Source organism: Chelonia mydas, chromosome 10, assembly GCF_015237465.2.
Source record: "Chelonia mydas isolate rCheMyd1 chromosome 10, rCheMyd1.pri.v2, whole genome shotgun sequence".
NCBI classification, from domain to species: Eukaryota; Metazoa; Chordata; order Testudines; family Cheloniidae; genus Chelonia; species Chelonia mydas.
The window spans coordinates 64,755,362-64,776,714 of NC_051250.2; the positions used below are offsets into that span (position 1 = coordinate 64,755,362).

At 42.3% G+C, this 21,353-nt stretch overlaps 1 protein-coding gene across 2 annotated transcripts; it reads left to right on the forward strand.

Moving 5' to 3' along the window:
- The first annotated feature begins 24 nt into the window (after window positions 1-24).
- Window positions 25-19,310, forward strand: SQOR (sulfide quinone oxidoreductase). Of its 2 annotated transcripts, none has more exons than XM_037911627.2 (10): window positions 25-426; window positions 8,290-8,540; window positions 9,326-9,496; window positions 10,124-10,177; window positions 12,200-12,394; window positions 13,630-13,839; window positions 14,349-14,532; window positions 15,583-15,650; window positions 17,977-18,155; window positions 19,079-19,310. In XM_037911627.2, the coding sequence occupies exons 2-10, from the start codon at window positions 8,307-8,309 to the stop codon at window positions 19,134-19,136; spliced, it is 1,353 nt and encodes a 450-aa protein (XP_037767555.1). In that variant the 5' UTR covers window positions 25-426; window positions 8,290-8,306; the 3' UTR covers window positions 19,137-19,310. The 2 variants fall into 2 exon arrangements, with proteins under 2 accessions (XP_037767555.1, XP_043379695.1); XM_043523760.1 differs by lacking the exon at window positions 25-426 and adding an exon at window positions 7,943-8,061.
- The last annotated feature ends 2,043 nt before the right edge of the window (window positions 19,311-21,353 follow it).

Sequence of the window (21,353 nt, forward strand, 5' to 3'; positions counted from 1 at the left end):
ATACTCCTTGCCTCCAGCTGTCGCACTCCGTGGGTCGCACCTGCCACCGCGGACCCCGAAGCACTTGCCAAGCGCTACGCGCGCAGAGTGTGCAGCCCCGCACCGCCGCACAGGGAGACCGGCTGGGGCTGGCGGCCCCCACGGGCTCGCTCCTGGCTTTGGGGCCGCTTACCCTCTCCTTTTCGATGGCCTGTGCCAGGAAGACGCGCTGGCTCGGGGCCTGAGCTTGCTGGACTCCCGTCCCCGCCACCCCTGGCAGGCAGCGCTGCGGCCCGGCGGTGCAATGCCTCCGGGAGATCCGCCCCCCGCCCAGCTGATCGCTCCTGTTGCGCAAGAATAAGAAGCGGTGGCCGCTAGCGGCGCAGGAGAACCGCCAGAAGCTCGTCGGCGCTGCGCAGGGCGTCCAGGGCTCCTCCAGCGCCACAGGTAGGCGAGTCCCGGGTGCGCGGGCCAGGGTGGGGTCCGTGCCGCTGGGCCGGGGGCTGTGTCCGGCGCTGGCCGCGCTCCAGGACACGGCGCTGAGCGAGAGCGCTCAGCGCGCGGGGCGCCCCCGGGGCTGGCCGAGCTCTCGGGCTGATGGCAGGGGTCTGTGCTGGGCCCGGGGGGGGGGGGGGAGTCTGCCAGCCCGGCCCCGCTCCGCTCCGCTCCGGTCGCAGCTGGGGGAGCCCCGCTCTGTCGGCCGAGCCCGCTGCCCTGGAGAAGCCCGTAGCCGGGGGAAGGGCTCAGCTCGTGGGCAGCTGGAAGTTGCCCAGGGAGCGAACTGCGGCTGCCTCCCCCAGGGCGCCGGGCTCCTTCCCGCTCAGGCCGGGTGAGGTCGGGCCCCTCGCCTGGTCCTGCAGCCTGACTTCGGGGGGGGGAAGCGGGCTGCGCTCTCCCCTGCGCCACCCCAGGCTCCTGGGCCCGCCGCGCAACCTGCCTGCCGGGGGAAGGGCCGACTCCGCAGCGGTCACGGCGTGCAGAGCCCCGTGTGCCCCTCGGGCAGCGACGTGCCCGGCAGCGCTTGACTCCCAGCCTGGGACGTTAGAACTAGTTTGAGTCCGAGGGGGCGTTGGCCAGGGTTGTGTCTCCTTCCCCCAGCCTCTGCAATTACACCTGGGGGCTGTAATTTCTTGTGAAATAACTGCCAGCCCTGGGCGGCAGGGACTAGGGTTGCCAGCTTTTGTAGGATCTATTCCTGGAGGTTTCATCACATGACATAATATTCATTTAAAGATTAATCTTTAATTCCTGGAGACTCCAGGACAGTCCTGGAGGCTTGGCAACCCTAGCAGAGACCTTGGTGTGTTGGCTCATTGGGAGGGTATGGCTGTGAGATTATTACACACTTTGAATGTGTAATATTCGTGTTCAGGCCCATAACTGATTGATTGATTTATTTAAATCAGGAGTTGTCAGGACAGGAAAAGTAGCTCTGTAGTTCATCTTTAGCTTTCCCAGATGCATCCAGTGAAGTAAGCTGTAGCTCAGGAAAGCTCATGCTCAAATAAATTGGTTAGTCTCTAAGGTGCCACAAGTCCTCCTTTTCTTTTTCCCAGTGCTGGCTCTTTCACACTACCACCCATAAATGTTGATGATGACATGTATGTAACTAGGATTAAGTACTCCAGCTATAGGAAAATCTCTCACCTAGAGGCAGGTTTTAGTATGCATAAGATTAATGAATATTGAAATTGGAGTGTGCCATGTACAATTCAGTAATCTGAGCTGAGTGTACAGTGTAGAATCAGCTTTCTGTCCTAACAGTGTTAATCAGTGGCTGGCTGTTAAGAGCGCACTCCTTTCTAGCAGGCTCTTTATTGTGCAGCAGATCTTTTCATTTTGAATCAAACTAGTGCTTCTGTTTTGCTTTGTTTTTAAACTGACCTTTGGTTGCCCCACATAAAGTAGTAATTCTTCTGGCTTATAGTTATCCCTGAGATTCCCTGGATTTCACGGCTTGCTTCAGAAGTATTTGTTCTGTGATGGTGTTTATTCGCTATTGTGACAGACAGTGCCCACACAATCTTTTGATGTGAAATTTATCCACTCTATAAATATGGTGATTTTTTGCTTTTTGTATTCTGTATGTTCTGCTTGTTGCTGGAAGATATTCCTCTGTCCTGAGATAAGACTCCTCTAGCAGGGTTTCTCAACAACTGGTCCATGGCCGGGTGCAAGTCCCCGAGATTTCCTTGACAGTTTACGTTTCTCAACCTTTTTGATACCAGGGACCAGTTTGCTGCCTTCCTAAAGGACCTACCTCTATTTACATGATACTGAATTGCTACCAAACGTGTTGTTTAGAGTTGTTCACTCTTTGGTGGATTAGATAGTGCATTTGGGCTGGTGGTGGGGTACTAGATACAGTATTCAGAATACTTATTAAATGGCTACATATGTCTGCAAGGGGCAGCCATAATGTTTAGCGTAAGCTGATAGTGATATGCAAGTGTGAATATGTCCCTTGATTCATTGTTAAGATAGCATTTGTGCCCTCCGGTCCATTTACTGTTCATGGGCCATGCTTTTGCTATGCAAATTGATGGAAGGCAGAACTGTTAGGGTCCAATCCTGTAAACCTCTGCGCCTGTGAATGACATCAGTGGGAGTAGTTCTGAGACTACCATACCATAAGGGTTGTTAGAGCACTGTTTTTGTAAACTAGGGGTGGTGGTTGTTTTTTTTGTTTTTTTTTTAAAAACAAAGAAAGCCACACACCAGTGGGGTCTTGATCATTTTAATTGGAACAGTATTGCCTAGTGGATGTAGCACTAGACTAGATTCAGAAGAACTGGGTTCTATTCCAGACTCTGCCGCTGGCCTGCTGGGTGACCTTGGGAAAGTCACTGCATCTCTGTGCCTCCATTTCCCCATCAGTAAAATGGGGCTAATGACACTGACCTCCTTTGTGAAGTGCTTTGAGATCTTCTGATGAAGGGCTAGGTATTTTTATTACTCACATGAGTAAGTTGTATCTACATCAATAAGCATTTGTAGGGTTGATAGGTTAGTCTGTTTCCTCTGAAAACCAATTGCTGCAGCACTAAGAGGCTACCTCTGTTTCTGTTGTGTTGATAGCAAACCTTGTCTAGGCCTATTCCTGCTGCCAATGTTAAGACATTCTGGGGTGGCCAGAAGTGGGGTCATTTAATTGGAGCAATTTTAGGGGAGCTTGGGATGTAACAGTTTGGGAGAGGTGGGGGTTGGCATGCTGTAGCCTTGAGGAGGCCCCTCTGGTAACAAGCCCCTTTTCCTCCATGGTACTTGTGAAATCTGCAATCCTTAGAACAAAGGGTGACTTTTCTAATGACAAATAGAGTCTAGTTCTCACAGTCATTATCTTATTTTCCTAATAACTGAAATCCTGAATATAGACAAACTGCTCCTTTCTGCTCCTCTCAAGACCTGAAAAAGCATTGCTGTTTAACTATTCATGTTGTCTTAGCTCACCTGTGGGGCTTTCAAACATTAACTTTTTATGAAAGTTCAGCATATCCACTGAGCTCTACTGTCTTCCGGTGGTCAGTGCATTCCAAAAGCCTGTAGCTATTTAAGCAGTGCAGACACAAAGGTCTTGTTTCCATCAATCACATGAACTAGCTGCTTTACACTCATCCCTCTTGGTTAATTTTGTATCATAAAATTGGGAAACAAAATAGAAAACTGTCAAGGGGAAACAAATTTATTATGGTACATTAGCAGCATAATTAAGCTTTACGAAACATTAACTGTTTTGAGATTTCTAAAAGTCTGTAGAAAAACATTCCCAGGAGCACATGCCAATGCTGTTTAAACATTTTTGTTAGTACAACTATAGTAGAGTTTACCAGAACTGAAGTTTTTACAACTCAGATTGTGACCCAGATTTTGTAATGCTTTTAAATGTGCTGTATTTGAGTAGATGCCAAAGAACATGTCAGCAAAATGACAAACCACAGAAAAGGGGGGGAAAGATATTCTAAACCCTTACTAAAAACATTGTTAAAATAGATCTCCATTTTTCTTAGAGTGACAGCTACTTTAAAACTGGAAGTATAAAGCAATGAGTGCTTTTTTTTTTAGTAGGCAGTTTTGCACTATAAGGTGCGGCAGTAGAATAGCTTAATTTCAAACTCAATTTTAGATAAACTTTTAAATATTTTAGATACTGCGGTCTTGAAGGTGCAGGTTAAATTCTCGTGGGGTACATAAAACGTAGCTGTCTTGATGTGATGTTCAAAGCTATTTTAAAGTTGAATATTTTGTTTACACTAGCTTATTTCAAATTGTTTTTAAAACACACAGGTTAAAGGACATATTAACATTTGCTGAAGTGTAAATTTCCAGCTCAGTAGGTTTTAAGTAGTCTGACTATTGTTGCTTTAGTTTCATCTGTCTTTTGTTGTGCAGTTCCTCTGTTTCATTGTTTGCCACTAGTTTCTGCCAGTGTTCTAATACTAGGGTTGATATGTTGTTAGCCAGGGTCTATGTTTCTGCAGTACCTTGTGGAATTTCTCCCACATTAATTTAATCATGAACTCAAATCTTTTTAGACTCTCTTGATCACAAATAGCAGCAATAGATTTGCACTTGGTAATACACAGTACATACCTATGAAATCCTCTTCTATTTATGGTCTCTATAACAATATGAAAATATGTTAATATTACATGTGACTAAAAGTAAAACTTTTTTTTCTTTTTTAGAGCTACAAAAGATTTTTTTGGGGGGCGGGGGAGAGATTTGCTTCTCCTTCTAAACTCCATTCAGCCAATAGAGGATAACACTATCATTTACACAGCACCTTACATAAATTGGTCTTTTCCCTGATGGAAATATATATATATATATATATTTGTATATTACCACTTAACAAATATAGCCAGCAAACCCACAGCTACTATTTGTGTACAAGGATCCTAAAAATCATGAACTCAGCGTATTTAGACTCTCTATATGATGTTCCGGAAACAGGATTCCCAGTTAACTTCCTGATAGAATACATTTATATAACTAGTTTTTCCCTGTAATCCTCCTTGATGACTTGGAGAGAACCAGAACTGCCACTCCCAGGTGGTGGTCATTTTTTTTTCTTATTATTATTCTTTTTTTTTTTTTTTTTTTTGGCTTAAAACAATTTGTCCCCCGTGCTTGGGTCATTAGTCCACCTTTTAAAATTGCTGTTTGTGCCAGACCCACAGGAAATAGTCCTGTAAAATGAAAGTAGGGTTTATTATTCCAGTGAATCTCTCACTCTGAGGCCTGAAAATCTTCTGCAAATCAGACTCCTAAAATATACCACCCAGTAGTAACTATGTAGTCCCTGAAATCTCCCAAACCGAGATCTACAGTACTTAAACTGGAAATCTGAGAGATGATTTTGTTATCCAACGGAAAACCTCATTTTCCTTCAAAAAAAGTAGGATATTTTCAAGGGCAAATAGATCAGTGATTCTCTGTTTCAAAACTATTAGCATGCAGTGTTATCTCTTGCAGACTGTGACTGGATCAGTATTGCCAATTCCAAGCATTTAAAAGTCATGAAATATTAACCCAACATTTATTTTTTTTTATATATATATATAATTTTTCTATTTGCTTTCTGGGTTTTGAGCCTTTGGGGTTTGTATTTTCAAGCTTTTCTCTGCATCTCTGAGGGGCTAGAAACAGGGCCGGCTCCAGCATTTTTGCCACCCCAAGCGGCCAAAAAAACCCAACAACCCCTGCTGCCGAACACAGACGTGGAGTGATGGTGCGGCTGCCGAATTGCCACTGGCGACCGAAGAAGAGTCACGTCCCCACCTCCGAATCGCATCTGAGTGCGAAACAGAGCGGCCGCCGAATTCCCACCGAGGGCGGATTGCCACCCCAGAGCCCGACCTCCTGCTGCCCCTTTATATTTGCCTCCCCAGGCACCTGCTTGGTTTGCTGGAGCCAGCCCTGGCTAGAATCATACTCCTCTGCTGCTCTTTTTTAAAAAAAATGAATGCTGAGATGATTTCAGAAGCTTTCACCGAGGTCGTAGCACATGCGACCAAGTACTTGTGCTGACCACATTTGTTGAAATGGCTTCCAGAGAAACTTGAAAACAGCACCTGTTTTCATTGATCTAACAGCAGTGTATGACGTGGTATGGCACGCTGGCCTGCTCGTGAAGGTATCATGGGTCCTGCTACCTTGGGTCACAGGCATCGTTGAACTGTTCCTCCATGACAGGCAGTTCAGAGTCCATATGGGGGAGAAGACGAGTGCCTGGAGACGACAAAGGAATGGGTTACCCCTGGGCTCTGTGCTTTCTCCAACCCTGTTCAACCTTTTACATCAATGACCTGCCAACAACGGAGTCACGAAAGTTCATTTACACAGACGACATCTGTTGTGGTGTCCAGGCCTGGACACTTCACGAGTTTGATGCCATCTTAAACTGGGACATGACAAAGTTAGCTGACTAATGTAAGACTTGGCACCTCCAGCCAAGTGTCATAAAAACAGTCTCCAGTATGTTCCATCTTCATCACGCCAGCGCAACCCGAGAACTGAATGTTTATCTGAATGGTCAGAAGATGAAGCATGAAGTAGAACTGGTTTATCTAGTTGTGACCTTAGACCACACACTGAGTTATCATGCCCACCTGAAGAAGACCGCCGCTAAAGTTAAGACAAGAATAATCTTCACAGCAAACTGGCAGGTTCGTCAGGAGGTGCTCGTGCTCCAACTTTGAGGATGGCAGTTCTTGCCACCTCATATTTGGTGGCGGAGTACTGCGCACCCATTTGGAGTCTGTCATCACACAACAAACTGGTGGATACACAGTTATACGCATGGTGGCATGTCATCTCTGGCACCCTGCATCTGACTCCGCTCCCATGGCTTCCAGTTCTGAGAAATATTGCTCCTCCTCATATCAGACGAGAGGTTGCCACTGGCAAGTTACTGGAGAAAATACGCGCCAACTCAAGCCTGCCACTGCACAATCACCTTTTTAAACCACCAGTTGCACGTTTGCCATCATGTCGCCCATTAGGGTCTCATCCACCACGCCAGGATATTAGGGCAGAAACACTCTGGCGAGAGGAATGGATATCTGTTCTAATCCCCAACCAGTCCCTCGTCGCCGACCCCACAATTTGCCTGCCTGGTTTTGACCTGGCCCGTCGTCAGTGGTCCCTGTTGAAAGTCTCTGCAGCCAACCAGTATCGCTGGGGCCTTCATGACAGCCCTTTGTGCGGCTGTGGCACAACACAGACAACGACACACATTGTCAGTGAATGCCTGCTGACTAGGCTCAGCAGTGGCCTAAAAGAACTGCATCGGTCCACTGAAGATGCCATCAGTTGGCTAGACGACTATGCACACGTTAAGTAAATAAGGAGCTGGAGATATATTTATAAATATTGAGACTTGTGATAAAATTGTAAGATTTGGGAACGCTGCTGTCGCCAACTTTATGGCTTATTAGGAAACATTTTGCTATTCTAATATGCAGACCAAAAAAAAAAAAGTCAGTTGTGGTTATAAATAATTGATTAAACTATTTAAAAGGCAAAAGGGGTTTCTCCCCATCTGTGTTTAGTAGGTGCAAAATATCAAAGGGTTTTGCACTTATCATAGAAAAAATTCTCATAGTTGGCTTTTTTTCTCTGTTAACCCAATATCAACATACATGACTTTTTAACTGCAATAAAAGATCAGATAAATCTTGGTAATGCTTTATAACTTGCTATGTCTTTAGAGTGGAACACTGTATCTTATGATTCTGATTCACATTTGTTTTAGTCATTTCAGGGGTGGATGGGCACAAGTTTGAACTTCGTATCTGGTAACATTCATCTCAATAACTTGTTGACCTAGATACTAAAAAGTGATTGTAGACAGGGAACTGAATCTTTTTAAAATAAATAATAGGTTTAGGGTCTTAAAACAGATAAGGGCCACGCTGTCATTACACTGAATTCCCTCTGCTTTCTTTGTCGCCAAGACCCAAGCTGAGAGTCTTTCATTTCTCCTGCAAGAGTTGATAGCAACACACACGTCCCGAAAGCAGCATAAAAGCGGAAATTCCTGGTGTAATTGCTTGTGAAGCCTGAGCAGAGTCTCAGCACGTAAGAAAAAAAAAAATGCTTGTATATTTTTATTTATTTTTGGTTATTAACATATACATTCTGTGAGCATCTATCCCATTCTCTGTGTGGTGCTTCTAATATTTAAAACAACACAGTCAGTTACGATGAACTCTAGAATCTACTACCAACCAACCATAATTCATTCCCACAGCACATGCAGCCCCTAATTTCTTTTTGTTCTCACCAATGCTTTTCCTTATCTTGCAGATTCATGCTTACTGAAGATGTCAAACATGGGAGTGGTGTCCACCTGCTTCTGCGTCCGTTCTTTCGTACACCTGCTTAGGCCGGGAGTGCAGAAAATGGGCTATTTCCAACTGCACACTGCATCCAGGTGTGCTGCTAAGAATCACTACGAAGTGCTGGTGCTCGGCGGGGGCAGTGGTGGAATCACCATGAGCGCTCGGATGAAGCGGAAAGTGGGAGCTGAAAACGTGGCTATTGTTGAACCACATGAGGTAAAAATCTTTTTAAACGTAGAGAATGAGGTAGTAGCTTTCCTTCGTTGAGGAGCTGGTTTGTGTGTGTTCTTGCTCCTTCCCTCTGTTACGCAATTTAGAATTAAAATCCACTCAGGTCTCCCAGCAGGAGAATACCGTATAATGCACCATAAAAAAACTGCCTTCAGCTATGGCGCGTGAGGCAACATTTACAAAGTACATATCTGTCTATACAGCTTCTTTCATTAGGAACAAAGTGTGACACACCTTCCAGGTGAAGGTTCAGATGATCAAAAAGCAACATATTGTTGCTTCAGAGAGAAAGCCAGAAGCCTTGCACCGAGGGTGACCAGATAGCAAGTGTGAAAAATTGGGTCTGGGTAGGAGGCCTTGGGGGGGTAATAGGTATCCTATATAATACAATTGTCCCGATAATATCGGGACATCTGGTCACCCTATTCGCACCCTTAGGGCTAGGCTGTGCAACCAGCTGAGTAGTTGCCCACCAGTCAATCTTGCCCTTATGTTTATGAACTTCATGATCTGATTGAAGAGTTTATCTTCTATGAAGTGAAACATCTTCTTGGGTTCCAGAGCTACATGCCTAATGCACTGCATCACAGCCAGTCCTTCTCTGCTCCAGATTCCCTCTAAAGACAGTCAATACCTCTATCACTATAGGGGATTATCAGAGGCACTTTATCCTACTTTCCCTTTTTCCTGGGTCTCAGAGAGCTACCTCTGCAGTCCTGTCAGCTGTTAAGTGGAGGCCAATTCATGGAGATGTGAGTTCTTTCTTTCAGAAACATTACTATCAACCCATGTGGACACTAGTTGGTGCTGGTGCAAAACAGCTAGCAACCTCTGGACGTCCGACAGCCAGCGTGATTCCTTCAGGTGTAAAATGGATCAAATCTACAGTCACAGAGTTGGATCCAGACAAAAACTGCATCCGTTTAGCGGATGACAAAAAGGTAACCGTGATAATGATGGATATCCATGAGCCTTAAGATAGTGTCAGAAAAACTTACTTCTGATTTCCCCACTCCAGAGGGCTCCCACAAATACAAAATAAATTTCCCATCCTATATGGGTGCCATGAAAATGTCATTGTACACTATCCAACAAGTCCTGAAAATGTATTGAAAATACTTGTTACGCTGATAGTATGATAACAGCTGCTTCTGTGTGGTGGTGGGGTTTTTTTTGTTTTTGTTTTTAAAAATACAAAAATGATGACAAAACCCTCCAGATCAATAGATGCTTTTCTCTCCAGGTGGCAAGTACCAGCATGTTTTCAGAACTTGTTTTAATGAATTGGATACTGCAAAATATGGAATAATTACCTTGCTGAACAATGGAGTAAATGTTTTGGATGTTCCGTGTATTAGTTTATTTCACAGTGATGCATTTTTAATCATTCCACATTTTAGCATTTACCTTGTATGGTTGAAAATACATGGCTTAGTTTGCTTTCCATAATTTATATTATCTCAGTGTTCATTATTAGTTGTCAGATTGTTTAAACAAACCTTTTGAGGCAAAGTTCATTATGTCTAAAATGACATCTTCTTTTTTTTTTTTTTTTCTTTATACTATAGATATCTTACAAATATTTGATAATTGCCCTTGGGCTTCAGCTGCATTACGAAAAGGTATTCACTTTAAACCAAATACATTTTTACTGGTGTTAATTGCATAGAAATTGCACTTTATATTTTTGTGATCCTCTAAATATAGCGTTTTTTCAATACAATCTATAAAGTGTGTCTAATAGCTATTGGATGAATATTAATGTCTCGTTCTGGCTATAAGGCTCTAAATTCCACTGGATAGTAGGGGCTCCAATTTGGGGCCATTCTCAAACCATTCAGCATAAATGACCTCTCTCAAATTACATCGCAAAGCTGTCCTCTTATTTATCCATTGTGTCTTTCCATAGAGATACAATTCTGATTACACACAGAAATAACTCTTGATTGGCTGGCTGAGTAAATTGTAGAATCCTAAAAATGTCGGACTGCAAGGGATCTCAAGAGGTCCAATGACTTAATATAGAAAAGAGGCTTGATTCGCAGCCTAGCTTCCATCAGCAGCACCCAGCCTTCAGGCCCCTACTGGAGGGGTTTGCAAGTAGTGCAGCTGCCTGCAACCCTGCTTAGCCTGGGCCAGATGTGGAAGATTGGCAAGGCCTCCCAAGTGAGACATTGATTCATTACAGCTTGGGGGCAGTTTCTGCTGATTTGGGGGAGGCACCATAGAGCCTATTCTGGAACTTAAATCCCACAGTGGAGCATTGGGGAAGGTGATAGTATTAGGGTGCAGTAGATTCCACTGGTGCTGGTGCCACTTTTTCTTCTTAAAGTTTATTACATTTTATCAGACAAGTGCAGCCTAAAGCCTTGAGTCCCCTAGATATTGGTGTGGGAGGCATATGTGGGATCTGCGTCAACTGTTGTCCTAAGCCTAGGTGAGCATGTGGCATAGCTTTTGATAAATGGGAAAATGATGATGGTGATCTATGGAGCTCTGGTAGTTCTAGAGGCAGAATGGAAACAATTACTTGAACCATCACTTCTGAGTGAGAAGCAGCTTGTTGCTTATCTAAAGTCAACTACCTCCTATGTAGATTAGTTCTATTGAAACCAAACTGCACAATATTTAGTGATTGTCAATGTTTGCTGTTCTATAGCACAACCTGATAAAGACAAGTACAATGAATACCCAGGGAAAGCACAGTGTGGAAAAACCAGTCACCACTTGTTTATAGCTAGATCTCAAACTATTTGGGTTTAAAAATAGTAAAATCATGATTAAAATTAAATCCCACAAGAGAGGTATAGGTAGGCCCCTATCCTGGGAGGGATTTGTGTGTGGGCATAATTTAACTCACTGCAAGTGGTCCCAGGAAGTTAATTGCAAATCAGAGTGAACATGCATGTCTTCTTGGCATAGGTCTCAGTGCTGCAAACACTAATGCACATGTGTAGCTTTACTCCTGAGAGTTGTCCCACGGAAATGCCCCAGTCCCTTCTCTGTAAACAGAGAATAATTCCCTTCCTTGTAAGCGTGTCATGAGGATAAATAAATTGATTGAGATGCTGATACGGCAATGATAAGACATTTCAGGATACAAATAGTTTCCTTAAATGCCCAAGATTTCTTTAGTTCTGCTACAGATAACATCAGATGACAAAAACTGAAATATTTTTAAAAAATCAGATTTACTTTTCACTATTTAAGCTGTTCTTTTACTTTTCAAGTTCACTCTGTTGGGACAATGAAAACAGATCAGTCCTTTCCAGGCTCTGACTGTACATGAGCCCAGTGATGCAGTATTATTTTATATAACACACACACTCTGCTGGCAATGGTTATGATTACAACTGTTACACTTTTTAAAAAAAAATCACGGCACCATTAACACTGGGCTTTCTGTTTTGTACAGCTTATTTTCTCAAACGCTAGTTTTGGGGATTCACCCCCTGACAGGGCCCATTTTTAAAAACTAAGAAGTCTGTGGGTGCAGTGGAAAATAGATCTACCTTCAGCTCAAATTTTGGTTTCCCAAATGATCTATGTTATAGATTACAAAATATCTGAAGACAAGGGAAGACTTTTTTTACATCCATTTGTTCCAGCTATGTTTTAATAAGTCTTGTTTTGTTTTGTTGTAGATTAAAGGTTTGCCTGAGGGTTTTAATTATCCTAAAATAGGTTCCAATTATTCAGTCCACACAGTAGAGAAAACATGGAAGGCTTTGCAAGACTTCAAGGAAGGAAATGCCATCTTCACTTTTCCAAACACTCCAGTGAAATGTGGAGGAGCTCCTCAGAAAATCATGTACTTGTCAGAGGCCTACTTAAGAAAGGTACATATTTCATCACATCCCCTACTGATGCCTGTTACCACTGCTAGAGATCAGACTTATTTTATGGGGATCATGTTGTAATTATGACAAAAATAAGCCCTGAGGTGGAACAATATATTGTGACTTAAATCTTAATAAGGTAATTGGTTTGCAGACTAACTTTTCTGAACTTCTATCAATATGAAGCAGACCATTAGGGCTCAGTGCAGCTGAGGAACAAAGGATGCTCTAAGCTACCATTGCGGCTCTATGATGCTGTGGCCAGCAGAGAGCCAATTCAGTCCCCAACATAACTTATAGCAGTGTCAGGATTGCACTGGCTAGTATGGGCTCCAGTTTGGTGCCTTCTAGCTGCCTGGAATAGATGGAGTGCAGCAGCATTGTCATCATGCCCCCTTCCACTCAGCCAGGTTGGCTGAGTGGGAAGGGTGGTGTAGAGTTGGCCAGCTCTATACTACCTGGTGACTTTCCCACGCTGTGGGAATACTCAGCTGGCTAGTAAAGCTTTGTGGTACCATAGGGGCTATCGCAGGACCAGGATCTTGCCTTAATGTTTAAAATCTTTTTGTTGTATATACCAAAGATTAATACTATTTATATAACACTTTTCATGCTAAGGGATTCCAAGAGCAGTATGCATGCTACACACAAACCCCACTGACAGGAGCCACTTAAATGCACTAGCTATTAAAAATACACACCACACAGCTTAGGAAGTGAAGCAAAGAATATGATTGTACCCAGTTGAAAGTACAAGGGGAATCTTATGTACACAGAATGCAAAACCCAGATAGGTGTTTGGCCAAGACATTAAGGCAAACAGTGCCAGGGGACTTTTAATAGGCAAGTATTTAAACCCTCAGTTTTGCATGTCGTCCAAAATGCTGCGGTCCCTTATTCTGTGCTAGGTCACTTGCTTAGTACTCATTTATTGAGTAATTGTTGTTATTTGACTGACTGCTACTCCACCTCACGTGGCACCAATGTTTTCCTCGGAGGTCTCACCCAAAGAAGAGCTGACCTTGCCTAGTTTCTGATAAGATAGCTGAGAGGATCAAATCTTGAGATGGTGTGTCTCCAATACACATTTTAACTGTTTGAATGTTAATATATAAAAATTCAAAACAGCTGCTAGTTACACAGTATATGCTCTCATTTACAATAGTGTAGTGTTTCTATCCAGTTTTACTGCTTTTGTAGTCTGTTCACTGTTAAATTAATTTCTTTCTACCCAGACAGGAAAACGATCCAAAGCCAACATCGTCTTCAATACTTCACTTGGATCAATTTTTTCTGTTCAAAAGTATGCTAATAGATTGCTGGAGATAATTAAGGCTAGAAATATTGTTGTTAACTACAAACACAATCTGATTGAGGTTCGGGCAGACAAACAAGAAGCTGTATTTGAGAATTTGGACACACCTGGACTGACTGAGGTTTATCAGGTCAGTAAGATAGAAGCTTTCAGGCCTTTAGTTTGGTGGTCTTCCGTTTTTGCCATCACTATTTATTGTCCACTGAAATACTAAATACTGAGATTTCCCCTCCACCTCCCAGTATGTAGAAAACTAAGTAACTTCAAACATGGAAACAAAAACTGGGGCTATTCCAGCTAAAATGGTAATATTGTCGTTTCCCTCAAAAAACTCTGAGCAGGATCCGCACTCTCAGCAGATGTAGCTGAGTGGTCAAAAGAAGCTCGGCTCTGACTAAAATTGTTTGTGAATAGCACAGCTGGAGTGGATCAGTAATTGGCTAGCAATATTAAAGCACGTAGCAAGGACACGCTCAAAAATACTAAGAAATTGAACCTTACATGTGACTGTAACAAGGCAGAAGAGCCTCTTCTCCCCCTCATCCCAATGCAGATTTGACCTGCTATAATAAGGGTATCAATTTCAATCCTGTTTACTGAATTCCATTTATCTAGCTGTTTTTTTCTTTCTCTGCCCAGTATGAAATGCTTCATGTCACACCACCTATGGGACCGCCTGATGTACTCGTGAACAGTCCTGTTTCAGATGCAGCTGGCTGGTTAGACATAGATAATGAAAGTCTGCAACACAAGAAATACCACAATGTGTTTGGTATTGGAGACTGCACGAACCTTCCAACATCAAAAACAGCTGCAGCAATAGGTATAGTTCAGCGTCTTGTTTTTTAATGGTTGTGTTTTTGTGTTTTACATAATTACACTTGCGTGTTCCAGCTGGACCATCTTGCAGAAAACAGACTTAAGCCTTGTGGTAATAGAGAAACTTCTGACAAAGTACAATTGGCTTGTAGCGATTAAAAAGTTTGTTTTTGTTTGCAAAGTAACAATGCTGTTTCCCAAAACTTACAGTATGGACTACAGATAACAGGTTTCAACTGTTCTTAACTTGCAATTTCAGCATTCTCATACCCAACACCTCTGATCTGAGTTTTCATTTGTCTCTAGGACAGAGAGAGAGAGTTTGACAAGTATGAAAAATGAACATAACACTAGTCCAGTTATGCAACTCGTCATTGGATCTCAAAGTACATGCATATGCTAGCTGAGTGCTAAGACTGTCCTAGTCAACTGGTCCCATGTTCTGTGCTTGTAGTCACTGAATTTGAACTATGCAAAATGGACATTAGGCATATGCCTATCATGGTTAAAATTTGAATGTTAAATACTCTAGCTGTAGAATATGGAAATACAATAATTAAATGTAGTTATTGGTATAAGAAAAACCGTGCACCTAAAATGAGTGATGTATTGAACTAACCCAGCACAGGCAATGTTGCCATAGCTTGTGTCTGCTCTCTTTTTAACATTATACAATATTTTATTATAATCAGCCTGGAACTTTAATATGAAACTTCAAAAATGTTTTGGAATTAGAGAACTCCCCCTCCCTTTTCCCCGAAACATGAAGTTCAGACTTCACTATCATGCACCAATATCTTATCTGTTGTAGAAATAATAAGGAAAAAACTTATTAAACAAAGGTGAAGAAGTCCAACTAGATTATTATACTGGAGAATATACAACCTAAAAAAAAAGCTGAATTATTCCCATTCTACTAAGCAAACGGAATTGTACAATTGTTTCCACGTACTGTATTATTGTCACCATATTATAGTGTAAATACTATTTATAGTAGGAAAATGCTTCAACTGTAGTGTAGCCAAAGTTGTGTAACTTTTTATCTCTTACATAGCTGCCCAGTCTGCAGTGCTTGATAAAACAGTTTCTTCGGTAATGAAGAGCCAATTGCCAACTAAAAAGGTATTTTAATGTTTCTAAGAAGTTGCCTTATTAGAATTATCCAACTTTTTTTTTTAAATAAAAAAAGCGAGTAGAGTATTGCTTATATTTTAGGTGTTTGTATTCTTAAAATACAGCAGTTTAATTGTTCATGTGCAGCTAGTTTAGTTATATCTGTCACCCTGTCAGCAGTAGCAGGTGCTGAAGAACAGACAGGGTACCACTCTCTTCTCCATCCAGTCCTGAATTTTTAAATTGACTTTCTAAAGGAGAAAGGTACTGAAGGAAAAAACTTAGTGTAACTTCAAAACTTTATTTGTTACCCTGAAACCAATATTATGTTAAGCCTTTCTGGGAAAAGGATACTTAAGATTATGGAGAATCCACGAAACTGAAAATAATTGAGGGGACTTAGTTTTAGTATCAAATAATAACTAGTATTTATACAAGAGTCTCATGCTTTGGTGTGGGTTTTTCTTTTTTTAAAAGGCTAACAAGCTGCATAGTACTGGGGGGGGAGAGAAAGACCCTTTAAAAAGAAATGACAATGTGTGTGAAGCTTAAATTCTCCCCTACCCCCGTGCACAAAGCCTAGTCTAGCCCCAATGATATAATTGCTTTACTGACTCACTAAGTAGGAAGAATGAAGAAAAAAGATGTCTGAATTGACCAATAATTCTATTATACATAGTCTTAAACTGCTCATCACTGTAGTATCTGATTGCCTACAAGCACTGCATTAAGCTACAGACTTATAGCTTATAGACTACACAATTATCATATGTTGTTTGCTCTACTATCTGCTCCCTGTGGGAGAAGCATGAGCAATGGAATGCCTTGTTTTGATAGGATTTAATTTTTTTTAATTAAATATACAAGTTGCTGTATGTTGATGTTAGTAGGCAAAGTCAAAGATATGCCCGTTGCAATGGAGGGTTTGTCAGTCTTCTTTAGTGGCCGGCTGTAGCTGCTTCAAAGATGCCTGTTGTAGGCAGCTGTTAAGCTGCTTCTCCCTCCCCACCCCCTCCCCCCATTAGGTCTCATCCTGTTCTCTAATAGTCATTATTTATTCTGCTTATTACAGTAGTGCCTAAGGGCAAACCAAAGAAGGGGGTCCATGGTGCTGGGTACTGTACAAACACAGAAAAGACAGTCTCTGCCCCCAAAGAGTTTAGTCATGTTTCTCAAATATGGCCACAAGGGGCTTTTTTTGTGGCCACAGCCTCCTGGGGTGTGATTGGTGGGGGCGGCAAAGCAGCAGCCTCTTCCTCTCCCTGTTGCTCCTGGATGCACCACCTTGGAGTTGGGCTCTGCCCCCCCCCCCTCTGGATACAGCTGGGGCACAATGCTGGAGGAGCAAGCAGCTGATGAGTTTTCCCCACCTTCCTGGGATGGTGGGGCTCAGGCTTTGGGCTTCAGCCCCAGGCAACAGGTCTTCAGACATGGAGCTTGGGGCTCTGTCCCCCAGCCATGAGGCTTCAGGCTCCCTCCCTCCCCCCCATCCAGGTCTCAATTTGTCCCCAGACTTGCCGGGGCTGAGTAAGTCTGCTGTGAAAAGTGATAAACATACTTACTAGGTAGGAATAAATACATTACTACAATTTGGGTGTTTACATGTGCATAAATTTTATGTTTTTCCTAAAGCTAATTAGGAATTTTAGGAAAACCGTGTGAAAGCAGCCACCAGCAAGAGTTGGTGGCCAGACTGAGGCCAGCAAATAATTAGGGTTCTCGAGAACCCTAAATAGAGATTGAAATGAGCCAATTTAAGACTGAAATTTAATATCCCTTCCAAGATTTGTTAGCATTCACCATATCTCTCTGGACACTCTTGTTACCTATATAAATGTCCCATCTCTTTTTGAATCGTGCTAAAATCTTGGTTTCAGTGAGTTCAACAGTCTAATTACCTATTGGACTGGAAAAGTGTATCCTTCTTCGTGAGTTTTGAATTTGCCACAATTACATTTTATGTCCTCCTGTTGTGTGAGGGAGAACAGAAGCTCCTGTCTAGTGATCACTGGCTCAGGTTTTGTAGTGAGGGAGGGAAAAGTAGTTAAATATCTTCACAACCACGAACATGCTGTCCTTGACTATATACTATTTTTTGACAGCCCCAAAAGGATTGAATGGTTCCTGCTCTAGATCAGGGTTGAGGCCTGTTGCTACAGCATTATAGAGAAACTTACATTGCTGCATCTGTTATGATTTTAAAAACTTCAGTTTCTAGTGTACTCATGCTGCAACTTTTCAGAAGTGTTTTTGGATAAACCCTATTCAGGTAGAGCTTGCTTGTAGCACTTTGTGCAAAATGTACATGATGATGATGATTTTCATTTCATTGTAGTACGATGGATACACTTCCTGTCCCATTGTAACAGGCTACAATAGTGTGATTCTAGCAGAATTTGACTACAATTCTCAGCCTCTGGAAACGTTTCCCATTGACCAGAGTAAGGAGAGACTACTGATGTACTACATGAAAGCTGATCTAATGCCTTTTCTTTACTGGAATGGATTACTAAAGTAAGTACTCCAACGTATACAAACTAATTTTGGCTCCTGAGGTGATCCCATTCAAACATACACATAATACCCATGCAACAGGTTGTACTGTGGTTTAAAATGAGCAGATCATGTTCATCAGAATGCTTTCGTTTCATGTCACTACCATCTAACACAGGGGTGGCTACCCTGTGGCTCTGGAGCCATATGCGGCTCTTCAGAAGTTTAATATGTGGCTCCTTGTATTGGCACCGACTCCTGGAGCTACAGGCGCCAAATTTCCAATGTACTGGGGAGTGCTCACTGCTCCACCCCTGGCTCTGCCCCAGGCCCTGCCCCCCCGGCATGCCACAGAACAGCTGATTGGGAGGTGCAGGGATGGAAGGGGAGGTGCTGATCGGTGGGCAGGAGGTGCTGGGAGAGTGTGGGGGGGGGGGGGGGGAAGCTGATGTGGGGGCTGCTGACATATTACTGTGGCTCTTCAGCAATGTACATTGGTAAATTCTGGCCCCTTCTCAAGCTCAGGTTTGCCACCCCTGATCTAACCTATATAAACTACTTTGGTGGACACATCCAGCAATACTAAATATTCCCACTTTAATATCTCATTAAAAGACCAAGACTGTTTCCAATCATCCGAGGCATTTTAGGCAATCACAAGAATTGTTTTCCCCAAATCAGTGCTGGTGATAAAACATTACCAATACTAAAATTATGCTCATAGAACTCTTACTTTCCTGCTCATCTATTTGCAATCTACTAGTAAACCCATGAAACTATATCCAGAAAGACCCCCTGTTCCCTGAAAGAATACTTGAAGCATTGTATTTGTTACGGGTGTGGTGGTAGCTAGGAGCAATAGTAAAGTTTACTCAGTTACAATGAAAAAGGTTGTCTAATTTATGCAGTGGCTAAAAACTTTTTTTTTTCCCCCCACTCCTTAGGGGTTACTGGGGAGGTCCTGCTCCTATAAGAAAGCTGCTGCATCTTGGTTTGAAATAATGATCCAGTCAACTTTGCTTACTGGCCAGAACTAAGTCTAAGAAAAGGAACCATGTTTAAAACACACACCTGTTCTCTCAAATAATAGGAGCACATACTTCTATGGATATTGTACTTGATGTATCAAAGGCCAGGTTTTTCTTCTGGTGAGAATTAAACCTTTAATTCAAAGTTGACGTAAGATGTCCTGTTACTTAAATGTCATTGTGGTTAATGGTGGAACAGTAGGGTGGAAATGACAGCAGTTATCTACTGATGATTGGTACCACACCAGAGTATTGTAACACAAGAGTGAGTCTAAACCCAACTCAATAACGGATTGTGTCTTTAATAAGATCCCACTCTATGTACATTTACTTACTAAAGCCTATTGCATTTGCTTTGTTACTTTGTACACTTAGCATGGAAACAATGGGAGCTACATAATGACTGTGCTAAAGCCATGGCTGAGAGGAAGTTCAGATGTCCCATCAATAGGCTTCTGGCCCATACTGTGAAATATTGGACTTAATCTGAGGTGGCAGTTGATAGAAGCTACCCTAAACAACTGCTAAATTGAGGGTGTGGTGTCAAACTCAGCCCCCCCCCCCCAAAAAAAAAAAAGTACTTTAAATGTACACAATACTAACATTCCTTAAGAACTTTAAAACAAGGAAAGAATGGGGAATAGATTGGAGAACAGATGACTATTTAAACTGTGTTTAAGGAGGGATCTGTAGACAACTGTGGTAGGCAGTAGTATGAACAAACATCCAAAGCAAACAAGAAGAATAGGGCAAGAAGGAACAGAGGCCCAGGTGGAGGTAAAATGATCAAAAACCACAAAAAGGACAAGAATCTTGTACTTCATGTAGTTCAGGCAGCCCATGCAGGGGAGAATGGTGGAGAGAAGACTTGTCAGCTGTGTTTCAGATATAACAGAGGAGGGAAAGTTAGGAGGCCAAAAATACTTAATGTAGTCCAAATGAGATGACTGCTGCATAAAGGATTAAGCAATGGTGATAGCAAGACAGTTGTATATCCATGATCTTAACAGCCCCAAGTGGCACGTCTTGGTAAAACATTACATAGGAGGGAAGGAGAGCTAAGACCAGAATGACAGCCGTTGCAACCCTAGGAGACAATAAGGATAGAGTTCTAGCTATAGTGCTTACACCAGAATATGAGCCTCTCAATAGTCCTTTGATGCTGGGCAAGTCACCTAATCTTTGTTCCTTACCTCAATCTGTCATGGAGAAGAGACTTGAATTTGGATCTCATGGTGCCCACATTAGCATCCTCACCACTAGAACATCCTTCATTTCCAGTTGTCAGCTTGGCCTAATAGGAAGAAGTTTGAGATAACTGACAGCCAAGAGCTGCAGCTTCTAGACTTAGATATGATCGATAGTTAGTCATGAAATGGATGAAATCAGAGGAAGAGAACTGAGGGATGCTAACCTTCTCCTCTACTTGTTCACAACACAGAAGACTAATAGTCAGCATGTTAGGAGAAGCAAGCCCTGAAAGCAAAGAAATGCAAAAGCAGCAAGTTACAGATTAAGAATAAAGACAAATAGCCTCTGTACTTGAGCAGGAAGACGTCATTAGTGTTTCTTGATGAGGGTGGATCCCCTTAACATGGGAGATTCAAGGGGAAAGTCTAGGCAGTACGTATCTAAAATATAACTTGAACCCAAATTCAGATCTCATTTACACCAGTATTTGACAAAATCGGATTATACCTGACTTAGACTGGTACAAAAGATGAAAATGAAGCTCTAAATATCAGGGGGAAAGCAAAGGCAAAATAAAGGACACTACTTGTGGGGGAAAATTCACTGTTCTTGTGCAGGGTGTAGAAGATTAACTTCTGTCACATTAACGTTTTGCTCTTACCCTCAATGGAAGAATGTGGGGCTATACTGTTTCATAGACATGTAGAGATGGAAGGGACCTCAAGAAGTCCAGTCCAAGCCTCTGTGCAATGTCGGAACCAAATAAACCTATGGCATCCATGAGTTGTCCAAACTATTTATTTTTTTTAAAACTCCTTCAAATCAGAGAATTCCACAACCTCCTGTGGAAACACAGTCCAGAGCTTAACTAACCTTATTGATAGTTTTTTCCTAATATCTAACCTAGGTCTTTCTTGCTGCAGATTAAGCCCATTACTTCTTGTCATACTGAAAAGGACATGGGAAAACAACCAATCAGTGCCCTTTTATAATAGCTTAA

Bases quoted from the DNA above. Each gene is read 5' to 3' on its own strand.
- SQOR (XM_037911627.2), top strand. From the start codon at position 8,307: ATGTCAAACATGGGAGTGGTGTCCACCTGCTTCTGCGTCCGTTCTTTC. The intron at 12,395-13,629 runs GTACATATTTCA...CTTTCTACCCAG, and splicing joins CAGAGGCCTACTTAAGAAAG to ACAGGAAAACGATCCAAAGC. The intron at 15,651-17,976 runs GTATTTTAATGT...ATTTCATTGTAG, and splicing joins GCCAATTGCCAACTAAAAAG to TACGATGGATACACTTCCTG.